The sequence below is a fragment of the Vicia villosa genome, linkage group LG4 (assembly GCF_029867415.1).
Source record: "Vicia villosa cultivar HV-30 ecotype Madison, WI linkage group LG4, Vvil1.0, whole genome shotgun sequence".
NCBI lineage: Eukaryota > Viridiplantae > Streptophyta > Magnoliopsida > Fabales > Fabaceae > Vicia > Vicia villosa.
This window is the reverse complement of record NC_081183.1, coordinates 116,557,388-116,569,398: the sequence shown is the minus strand read 5'-3', so window position 1 is coordinate 116,569,398 and position 12,011 is coordinate 116,557,388. Positions and strand designations below refer to the sequence as shown.

The 12,011-nt window shown below is 28.4% G+C and overlaps 1 protein-coding gene and 1 pseudogene across 1 annotated transcript; one reads left to right on the top strand and one right to left on the bottom strand.

Annotated features, from left to right (window-relative positions):
* Nucleotides 1–3,616: 3,616 nt before the first annotated feature.
* LOC131595084 (ABC transporter G family member 39-like) lies at nt 3,617–7,964 on the top strand. Its single transcript, XM_058867332.1, has 11 exons — nt 3,617–3,633; nt 3,719–3,781; nt 4,291–4,338; nt 4,895–4,998; nt 5,106–5,271; nt 5,366–5,449; nt 5,658–5,794; nt 5,885–6,026; nt 7,022–7,103; nt 7,335–7,436; nt 7,714–7,964. Exons 4-8 carry the CDS (start codon nt 4,912–4,914, stop codon nt 5,996–5,998), a joined length of 588 nt encoding a protein of 195 aa, XP_058723315.1. The 5' UTR covers nt 3,617–3,633; nt 3,719–3,781; nt 4,291–4,338; nt 4,895–4,911; the 3' UTR covers nt 5,999–6,026; nt 7,022–7,103; nt 7,335–7,436; nt 7,714–7,964.
* A 377-nt stretch (nt 7,965–8,341) lies between these two features.
* LOC131597725 (transcription factor bHLH35-like) lies at nt 8,342–9,440 on the bottom strand (annotated as a pseudogene).
* Between the last annotated feature and the right edge of the window lie 2,571 nt (nt 9,441–12,011).

Below are 12,011 nucleotides of genomic sequence, written 5' to 3'. Positions count from 1 at the left end.
CTATCATTTTTTTTTCATTAGCAAACTTTGCTTGTATACATGGTGTATATTATTTCTTAATATGTTTAAAATAAAAAAATATACCACTTGCAAAAAATTAATTCTAATTCTAGGAAAAAATGCCTCCTAATTCTTAATTTTAAAATATTATCTAAAAAATATTAACAAATATTATGGGCACTATTTTTCTAATAAAATAAATTAATTTAAAATGTGTTTAAAATAGTAGTTAAATAAAATTATTAATTAAAATTCAAGAAAATTGAAATATTAATTAAAAATTAATGAAAGGTAAAAATTTCATGCAATTAAATATTTGATGAATATCAAATATTTAACTAATTTCGTAAATACGATGTAATATTATTTCCCTTAGAGTGAAACACTATAATAATAATAATAATAATAATAATAATAATAATAATAATAATAATAATAATAATAATAATAATAATAATAATAATAATAATAATAATAATAATAATAATAATAATAATGATAATAATAATAATAATAATAATAATAATAATAATAATAATAATAATAATAATAATAATCCATTTCTATATTTATTTAAGATTGAAATTGATTAGAATTAGAGAAGCTAAGATGACACTATTAAAAAATCATGATTTTTTTTTCAAAGAAAACATGACATTAAATGGTCCATGATTTTTGTGTGGGTGAGAACTGAGAAAGAGTAAAGTTTGGTGGAAGCTTCCCAGTTTCCAAATGATGCAACAATTGTCGTCAATAACAATAATAATTACATCAGAAATAGTAAAAAGAGTAAATTGCATAAAAAAAAAATTACCACTAGAATTAGAACAAAAACGTGCGTGAAAAAAAAAAAAAAAACCTGCAGGACGGGGTGTCACACGATCTAAGTCACGCCGAAATAAAAATAGCACAAGAATGAAAAACACGTTTTCAAATTTTGGTCTTTTTCTTTGTCCCCTCCCCTCTTATGTAACCTTTATGTCATACTCACTCGTTCTCTCCTTATTCTACAAAATTAGATGTAATATTTTTCTTTTTAGGGGTGGACAATCGAGCGGTTTGAGTCGGCATCAAACTTAAAATTTAAATCCGACGTAAACTGCAGTTTCATTTTAATGATCTAATTTTGACCGTAAAAATTTTGGTTTTCGTTGGATTCGGTTAAATCGATTAGGTAGGTAAGTCGGGTGAGTTTTATCGATTTAATATTTATTTGAATAAACTCATTAAAATGACTATTTTTTAATAAAATTTCTTATATTTATTTTTTAATTGTAAAATAATAAACAAAATTTTAGAATAATTAAAGAATAATTTTTTTATTGATTATTATTATGTGATAACATTTTTAATATTATTGACATTATTTTGGTCATTATTATACTTTAAACTACAAATTATATAACTATCAAAATTTTATAGTGCAGTTTTTATATTATTGTGATAATACAGCGTTATTGTTAAACTATAAAAATGATAATAACTTGACTATATTGTGAATTTTATTTTTATAATATATTAGCCTATAGTAATAAAAAAAAATTAATTGAGTTTGGTCGGATTCGGTTTTTGATAGATCTAAAATAATCATCCGAACCCGACCGAAACAACCTTATAATATCTAAATTAAATAACTAATTCAATCCGACATCCGATCTGATCCGATCCGATTGTACAAAATAACTAATGGGTCGGTTGGTTTGAATCGGACGGATAAAATTTATCCACCCCTACTCTGTTCTTTGTTAGATATTTATGTAAAAGAAAATATATTAATTTACATATTATTTTAGAGATTGTAAAACAGATTCATTCTTTTAAGAATTTAATTGGCATGTACTAACAATATAAAACAGTTTTAGACGGTCAATGAATCGTGACCATTAAATATTTATTAAAATTTAATTTTTATTTTAATTATTTATAAAATAATATTTATGAATGGTAGTGATGTATTATGTAAAGAATTTTATACTCATAATAGATAGTAAATAATCTTTAGTTTTAGATTATTTACTATTTTGTTTTAGATAGATGTTCACACTCTCTAGTAGATAATGGATAGTAAATAATCTTTTGTTTTAGATAGATGTTCACACTCTCTAGTATATCTACTCGGCTAAAAAAAATTTCCCTACTCAAGTATTAACAAAAATTTTAATCTTCTATACTCTAGTAATGCAAAATATACCTAACTAAGTTATTTTTACTATATAATTATCACTATTCATCACTTTATTTTACTAGAACAGTCTATGATTGCCATTTTATATAAAAAAAAAAAAATCGCTATTCATTTAATGGATACTCCACTTTGTAAAAAGTGTCTATTGGTTTTGAAACATGTAGACCCCTCTTTCTAGCTGTGGTGTTTTATTTTTCTTATAACTTTTTAGTAAAGAAATAAAATTAAAGGATAAAAGAAAAAGAAACCTAACCTGAATGAAGACCGTCTTCAAAAGTGTGCCTGAAAAACAGGTGATATTGGCAGTGATAATTTTAAGGTTCAAAGATTCGAACACTTCACACAGTTTAACCATAGTGTACACACTACAAAAAAAAATGCCATATTGTGACACTCATTTCTAGTGATGGCTAATTATTTGTTACTAAATATCACTTTTACCTACAGTTTTACTCTATCACTAATATTTGTCACGAAAGACCACTTTTACCTACAGTTTTACTCTATCACTAATATTTGTCACTAAATATTACTTTTACCTACAGCTTTACTCTATCACTATTGTCCTATTAGACAAATTAATTTTTACTCTTAAAGCAATCAAAATTAACTTTATATTTTAAAAAACTATTACTATTTTCATTAAAAATGCTTTAATTATTTATGATAACAAAAATTAAAATAATTTTTTTGATTTAAACAAAAATTAATTTTGCTCACAAAATAATTTTTAACAAAAATAAATTGTAGATTGTAAAAATAAAAAATTATTTTAATTTATTCTCACCATAAAATTTTTTATTTACTACTAAAATATCTTTATATTTAATACATTTTTCCTTTTATTTGTATAACCTTATTTAAAAAACATTAATTTTTACAAAAATTAATTATAGATTGCAAAACAATTAGTATAGATAAAAAAATATTTTATTTTATTCTCACCATAACAATTTTTACTTATTACTAAATTATCTTTCTATTTAATACCTTTTTCCTTATATATATATATATATATATATATATATATATATATATATATATATATATATATATATATATATATATATATATATATATATATATATATATATATATATATATATATATATATAAATATATATATATATATATATATATATATATATATATTTATTTATTTATACTCTTTTCTCTTTTATTTATATAACTTTATTTAAAAATAAAACTTAACACCGAAATCGGAAACTGCTCCACACCCTAAATCGGAAACTGCTCCTCACCCTAAATCGTAAATGTTCTTCACGCTGAAATCGAAAATGTTCTTCACGCTGAAATCGAAAATCGTTCTTTACCTGAAATCGAGAATCGTTCTTCACCCTCAAATGGAAAATGTTCAATCGTTCACACAAATCGTTGACAAAAATGGTTCAATCACTGTGAGATTCCTTTTTCATCTTTCATTCACTGTGAGTTTCAGATTCCTTTTTCAATCACAAAAATGGTTTTCCAATTCTGAAACTCATCTATTTTATCTTTCATTTTCATATTCAGATATAGAGTACGTTGGGGATTTAGAACCAAAAACTGATCTGAGTTTCATATCTTCAAGTTCAGGTGATTTTATATTTTGTACAAGATTCGGTACGTGAATGAGAAAATTGATTTGTTTGTCTAATTTTTCAATTAGGTTTGTGATTTATTACTTTAGCACTTTGATGCTTAGAGGATTTCTTGGTGTCATAGAATGGTAAAATTTAGTTACAGCTTTTGGTTTTAGGCAAACGAGTGTGTTTTGTAGCAGTTTTTAGAATCTCTTTGCCGGGAGTGCAATTAATTTATGGGTTTTCCTTTACTCTTCCTCTTTCTATTATATGTTTTGAAGCATCTTCTAGATCGATTTTTAATTAATTTATGGGTTTTATTTGTGTTCTTCCTGAAGATGAGATTTAGTATTGAGAAGTTTGTTTCGGTAATTTAGGTGAAACCTAAGCGGTGTTCAATGCTAATGTCCGTGCAAATGTTTTATGGCTTTGTTTTACCCTTTCATTAGTATATACTGTCTTTGATCTTTTCACAAACAAAGTATACTGATTACTTCTAATTTGTTATCATTTTGGCAACAGTCAGAAGAAGAAAGGTTTTCAATCGATGGGAAGAACAATCTAGTTTGGGTATGATGCTTATACAGACATACTTTTACTTTACTTATGAACCTGTCAAGGTAATGCTGAAATACATTCATTCTTCAAAATCCTAATGTAATTATAATATACATTATTAGCAATATTGTTCCAACACTATTGAATCTGGTTCAAAACATGATTAATGCAATGATTTTTCAACATAGCGCTCTTTATTTGTTATTACATTATTAACATAGTTCAAATATATGTTTGATTTGGTTCAAAATATGATTAATGAATATACCAAGTTGTTGTAAATCATTAACCATCTATTGAATCTGATTAACTATGTTTTTGAACTTCTTTACACACGATATCTATCTATTAACCATCGACTCACCGTAATCAACCATGTATTTGAACTGTGTTAACCAACACAGATAGAGAAATGTGAAGAGAAATCGAAACGTACCTTTGAACCTGAATTGCTAGATTTGTTAAGACCTCTAACATCTCATCCAAGGCAAATGCGACCACACAATCTTTGCGCTAGCTATAGTTTGAACAAATATTGATTGCTACAGATTCTCTTTCATTCTTGTAGAGGCCGTTAAGCCATGGATGGTTTGGGGCTACTATATATCTCCTATAATGTATGGCCAAAATGCCATAACAATTAATGAATTCTTAGACGAAAGATGGAGTGAAGTAAGAATCAATATTCCCATTTTGTTTGTGACTTCTATCATTATTGATATTATATATGATATGAACATTAAGCATTGTCAAATATCCTCTCTTTTTTTCTTTTGCAGCCAAATACAGACACAAGAATTGATGCACCAACAGTAGGAATAGTACTTCTCAAAGCTAGAGGCTTGTATACTGAACATTATTGGTATTGGATATGCATTGGAGCCTTGGTTGGGTTTTCTATTCTCTTTAACATTCTCTTCCTTCTCGCATTAACTTATTTGAATCGTAAGTTATAAATTTTCTTTTGATTTTCCATGTCTATAGTTCAATAGTTTTTTGACGAGTTCTAAATAGTTATAATATTACACCAAAATTTCAGCCTTTAGTGATTCGAAAGCAGTCATTGAGGATGAAGACCACAAGAAGAATAAAAGTTCGACCTCTAGAAAACATCCCCTTGAAGGTTTGAATCTATATTCTTTTATATTTAATAACTTCTTTGCAACAGCTCTAGATAGACTTGTCTGTTTCAAAAAAATTCAGTACAAGACCTTTTTCTTCATTTTGGAAAAATATTTTCAGGAAACTTTAGTTGTTCATAGTTCTCTTTTTTTCCATCAATGGTTGCAAATACTTCATTTAGTGCTGCTAATTATTTTTAGTAAAAACAGGTACTGCCATGGCAGTAAGAAATTCATCAGATATTATGAGTTCATCGAACCATGAACAGAAAAGAGGAATGGTTCTACCATTTCAACCTCTTTCAATGACATTCAATCATATAAACTACTATGTCGACATGCCAGCAGTAAGTCTCTCAATTCTAAGCATACCATTTTTCTATGTTGTTGGACTATTTAACCTCACTAATTATGTTTTATGACTTTTATCACATCAGGAAATGCAGAGTCAAGGAGTCAACAAGGATAAACTTCAACTATTGCTCAAAATTAAAGCTCTATCTCTCAAGTTTTTCACATCAACCTGTTTCCCCCACTCTTCATCCAACTAAATCTCATATCATAGCTTGTAGAAATATAGTAAGTTTTTTTTATGAGAATGAATGATATTTGTTGGCAATCATAGTTCGTAAATTGTTATTTTAAACAGTTGCAGATAGACATACATATAGTACTAGTCTTGTTATGATCCTATTCTACAATTTTTTTTAATTTTAGGATGAAAGGAAAATTTATGAGAAGAGTAGCTCAGATGTTGACAGTATAGTATTGTCTCAATAGTAACAACGTGGAGAGAAACAAAAATACTCATTAGAAATTCATAGCTTGCCGATTTCATGTTTGAACAAGGAATACCTCTAAAACAACCCACTATGTTAGCACCACGAAACACCCTCTGACCCATGTAAGGTGTAGCAGTGGCAGTTTATCCCCCAATCATAACATTGAGTAATTGCAAAATCTGCACACTTCCGCAGCATCGGAGTAATGTAGGACTGGCCTTGATGATAAATGGCTTATTGGCGGTGCTTCAAACACTGGTGGAGTTGTTCTTAAACAGCTATTCACCGATGATCAATTTTTTTGATGATTGTGTTACTGGATCATACCTTGAAGTTAGATCTTATCAATCCGATCTGTTTTCGATTCCATCATGTTGTTTTAAATGTATCCTGCATCTGATTTTAACGTTTCTATGACTTGTGAATTGTGATTAGATCAGAAAGAACTGAGCTAGATGATATGTTAACAGTTTGCATGTTTACATTTTGTATTCATTTTCAGCAATTAATGATCTAGAAATTTGATTTATGATTACTCATCCAATCACATTGTAATTTGAATTTAAATCTAAATTAATTACTGTTGCGAGATCAAGATCGGTTTCACATGGATTCAGTTGTTGCTTCTCTTCGATTGCCTTTTTTTTTGTTGTCATTTTGTTTTATGATTACTCATTAGAATCACATTGTAGTTTGAATCTGAATGTTTTACGGATTGCAAGATTGGTTTCACTTGGATCGGATTGTTGATTATTTGGACTATCTAATAATGTGTTGGATGGATCTTTACAGATGAAAGTATTTGTGCAACCTCATTACCTTGAAAACTTTGTTCAGGCATCATTCAATGCATTAACTGAAGAAAAAGTTAGAGGTTGGTGTTCATTTATGTTTTGTTTTACGGCATCAATCAAACTGATGATAATGAAATTAATGACTTTTTTTTAATCCTTTCCGAAAAAGATCAGCATTCAGCATATCTTGTTTGTCAATATAGATCCGTATCTTTATATGTTGTTTTTTTTAAACGGTTTCTTTTGAGTTTCAATTATACTGCAATGTGGGTTTTGATAACTGTACTTTTCATAACGTGAATCCGTAACAGTTACTCAACCAAGTCTGGCCACAGTTTCACATCTAAGCAAAAAGCCTTTCAAGAAAAATGAAAAAGGGCTAAAACCATGCTGGAATCCTCCTTCTGCACTCAGTAAGCTCACACTCTTCACGATCTATTTTGGTTAGTTTGTTTTATTGCATGTTGATGACCATTGAAACTTTATCAAGTAGACACAACTGAGGTTTTCAATCATAGTCTCATTAATATATGTCTCAATAATAACCTCACATCCTTACATTTCATCCACCAAGTACTATTTAAATGTATCCTTGTCTACAAAAATACTATTCCAAATGCACTTTGGTTCAATCATGAGATAAGTTGTGGAGTTTCTGACTCAGTTTTTTTCCTCATAATGCTTGAACAGGTCACTTCATTGGGTTCAACACTTGCTATTAAGGATATGATTTATTTTATTTTATGTGAAAATTTAAATATAGAAAATAATAATATGGAGTTGGATATATACTAAGATGTTAAGGATATGATTTATTTTGTAATTAGTTTTTATTGATATAATATGAAATCAATCTTTTTACTATTTGAATTTATTTAATAGAAAATGGTATAATAGTTTAATTTTAGTTATTTAGCTTTGTCATGGTTCAAAATGTAATGGAAAATATTTTAAATGAGTAACTTTTATTTAAATAGTAATATTTCTCAATTATATTAAAAATTGAATTTATAAATTTATTATATTTTTATATAATAAAAATTATATTATTTGAAGTTCTAGTGACAGCTAAAAGAAAACAATCTGTAGCTAGAGTTTCTGTTATTTCTAATACTAGCATACTATAGTGACACTGCAGAAAAAAACTTAACCGTAGCTAAAAGTTATTGTGACATTTAATTTGGTGTCACACTACACCCCCTTAAAGTTGACGGTAAATGTGGGTGTCACTCAAAGTCCAATAGACATTTACCTACAGATTATTGACTTTTAGTGACACTTTTTGAGTGTCACCGAAAGTCAATTTTCTTGTAGTGTGTCAGTCCTTTTGCTGCATGTCAAGCTTACAACAATTGTATTTTCTCCCATGTATGTAACCCTAAGCTGCACTCCACCATATATAAAATCCTCATTAATATTTCTTTAAAAAAACATTTAACCCCTACCATATAATATACGGGAGTTTTAATTTACTCCTCTTAAAAAAAAATTTGAATTACCCTCTATAATTTTAAAATTTTAAGTCTTTTACCCCCTAAGAGGAAAAATTATCCTCTGTAAAATATATTTTTTTGATTTATCCCTTAAATTTTACACGTTTAGGGGGTGCTTAAAAATTATAAGGAGTAACCCAAAACATTTTTTTTAAAGGGGTAAATCAAAACTTGCCTATGTGGCAGAGAGATAAATGACTCTTAACCCTTATAATAATAATAATCATACCCCACATCTAACATTTTTTTTACATCAATAATTTAAAAGAGAGATGTTATACTTTGAAATCTCTTTCTTCTTTAATACATATTTTAACTAATAAGATTATTTTTAACTAATAAGTTGTATGTGAGTTATTGTTTTTTTAAGACATGTTTAAAAAAAAAGTTAGATGTAAAGTTAGATGTATGAGAGTTAACCTCATGGATTTCAATTGGAGAGTTTGTTGAACTGACAGAATCATAAAATTGATCTGTTCTCTTCTTCTTGGACCTTAGCAACACAGGAAGCTCTTGATCAAACTCATAACTTGGATTAGTATTATTTGGCATCCCAGATTGAAGTTCCATTATGTCAGCTTCAAGAATCTTTTCTTGTTCTTGCAAGTGTTGTATGTACTCAATTGCATCCTTAATTATTGAAGCCTTATCCATCTAGAAGAAGAAGAAAAATTGTCAATGATATTAAAAAATATTGATTAGTATTATTAATTAGTGATATTTACCTTGCTAATGTTGGGGACTACTGCTCTAAGTGCAAAGAGTCTTTGGTTGAGTTTATTTCTTCTATTCCTTTCAGAAACAATATTCTTAGATGAAGCCACTAGTGTAAAAACAACAATATAATTTTAAAATTTACACCCGATATACTAAAAACGGGTGTAAATAAGAAATACGGTGGCAATTTTGTAAATATAGTGTCATTTTAAGTAATAACACGTCAGAATTTACACCCTATTTTAAAAATAATGGGTGTAAATTAAAAATATTATTATTATCAAATCCCAATTACTCCCGTTAAATTTAAAACGGGTGTAAATTTAAATTGATTAAAAAAATTATTTAATTTTATTACTCAAAATATTAATATTATTCTAAACACATTTACAACCCAAAATCTATTTTATTGACTCACTTTTTAACTATCTATTTTATATATTTACTCTTAAAACTATTGTTTTCTTCAAACTTGAATCTAAACCCGATAAAAGTGCTTATTTTCCAAAAGCTATTTTTTTCTCTCATCTTCCTCAGATAACAACAACAATACACTCAAATTCTTCATCTAATTTTTCAGAAAAAATTGATAAAACAAACAACCAACAATCAGATTCCGTTTTTGATTTGGAATTGTTTCAATATCGGTTTCGCGGTTCTATTTGAGCTTCACGGCTATGTTTGGTATTCGCGAAGGTTTTTTGTTCAGAAACCAGATCTGTTTTGCTTCGAGTTTGGAGGTTTCGACTCAGTGTGGAGTTTGGATTCGAGCAGAGCTTTTTCAAGGTTCATATTTTGCATTCGAGCCAATTTTTCTGTACTTGTTTGTTTCGATTTCAAATAGAGTTTTGTTTCAGAATTTAATTTACGTTTTCGACTCAATTACGGGTTCTACTACAGTTTGATTGTGATTCAATTTCGGTGCAGATTTTGGTTTAAATTAAAATTAAAGCTAGTATACAACATCCTAAAGCTAAATTGGATGAGCGCTTACCAGTTCAAATGAAGAAAAATGCAGATTTGATCCTTTCTCGCAAGGTGTTCGATGAAATGTTCCACCCCGATTCTTTCTTCTTTTTTATTCAGTTTGATTTTCTCTTTTTTATTTATTCTTGGCTAATGGAAAAATGTGTTAACTTTTAATTTCTTTTCAGTCAATTTTATAATTTTAGTAGAAGAGGATTGAGATTTGATTAATTTAGAAAAAACCGTACAATAGTTCAATTGTACAAGGGGAAACCCTCTTAAGAGAGGATTCTCTTCTTCAGTTTTTCAATAAAATCATTTTGGCTGTTCTTTTTTCTGATCGTGGATTCCTAACAATGATGGTGCATTTTATAATTACAGGAAATTTGAAGACATTTTTGACGTGGACCACTTCATTGTCCGTATTGTCCGCGATGAAGAACTATTTACATATGCACAAGGAATGTGTCATGTATCTAGTGAAAGGACTTCTTTATACGAAAGTGGAGGAGTAAATCTTAGCCATTCGCATAATTAAAAAGTTCAATTTTGTTTGTGGCATTAATATATATTTTTGGTTTTTAGGTTTTTGTTTCAGTGATTCAGCAGAAAATAGAACTTCTCGATTCGTATTTCGTATTTCGAATTTCATATTGAGAATTTGTATAGCAGACTTGGGATCTCATGGAAGCTGACAGGTATTCTTCAAAACCAGTTATATTTAGTGGAAAGTTGAATGGTTTTTTATTTTTTATGAAGTAATTTGTTGTGTGATATAAACATTCCTTTCATAATGCTCATGAATGTCTTACCGGATTAAATACCCCAACCACCTTTGAGATGCCATTGGAAATTTTCGGTCACGAATTGCAATTTTTTTCAGGTATTGTACTTTGTGGAAAGTGTTCTTTCTGCAATAGGTTAATGAAACTTGAGTGCTTCAACTTTAATGCAAGCAAATTAGTGCATAACTAGTGAGATAAGGCTGAGTTGTTGTTGTTGTATATGTATGTCTTCCTTTAAGAGTTTGTTTGAATTGACTTGACTAAACAGGGCCTAAGTAATGAAAATGTCAACTTATTTCACCTACTTCATGTAATCCAAGTGAATATTTAGTTTCGGATGAAATAAAACACTAAATAAAACACTACTGGGTTTCAATTGATTTATTATAACTAATTGGAGATGTTCCTCACAGTTTACCGAAAGATTGAATCCAAAATCTTATTGCATCATAATGAGGGGATAGTTTGGGTTGGATGACAATATTCACAAATGCACTAAGGCTTTAAGTTTCTGCTTATTTAGAAGAGGCATCACAAGCTGAAAAGTGTGGTCATCCATTCCCGTTGACTATTGTGTTTGTTGAGAGAAAGGTAAGCTTTGATATGTTTCCATGCTATATATAGTACTTTATACCTTTGTCTTATTATTTAGTTGTATACATGCAAGAAGTCAAAAGTGGGTAGTTTGATATGGGGTCAGAAAGCAAAGAAGAGCAATGTTTGGGCCAGTTGGTTCAAAATGTGGGAACATGGCCAGGTTTGGAAGGTCTACCAATGGAGGCGTAACAACAAATAGAAGTGATGAGTTGGCGAGTTTTGTTAGATTATGAGCTAAGTTTTGTTAGATTATGAGCTGAATTTTGTTAGAATAGGAGCTAAATTTTGTTTGGATTGAATTATTTGAGCTTATTTTCTCTCATAGTGAGAGGGGGGAGAATTCTTGAAAAAACCTATAGTAGAAACAATTTAGAATCTATTTGGATTGATTTATTTTAAGTTTATCTAGTGCATAAGCACTTGTTAACTA

Coding starts and splice junctions, on each gene's coding strand:
- LOC131595084 (XM_058867332.1), top strand. CDS start 4,912: ATGGTTTGGGGCTACTATATATCTCCTATAATGTATGGCCAAAATGCC. Junction 5,272..5,365: donor CGCATTAACTTATTTGAATC/GTAAGTTATAAA, acceptor CCAAAATTTCAG/CCTTTAGTGATTCGAAAGCA. Junction 5,795..5,884: donor ACTATGTCGACATGCCAGCA/GTAAGTCTCTCA, acceptor TTATCACATCAG/GAAATGCAGAGTCAAGGAGT.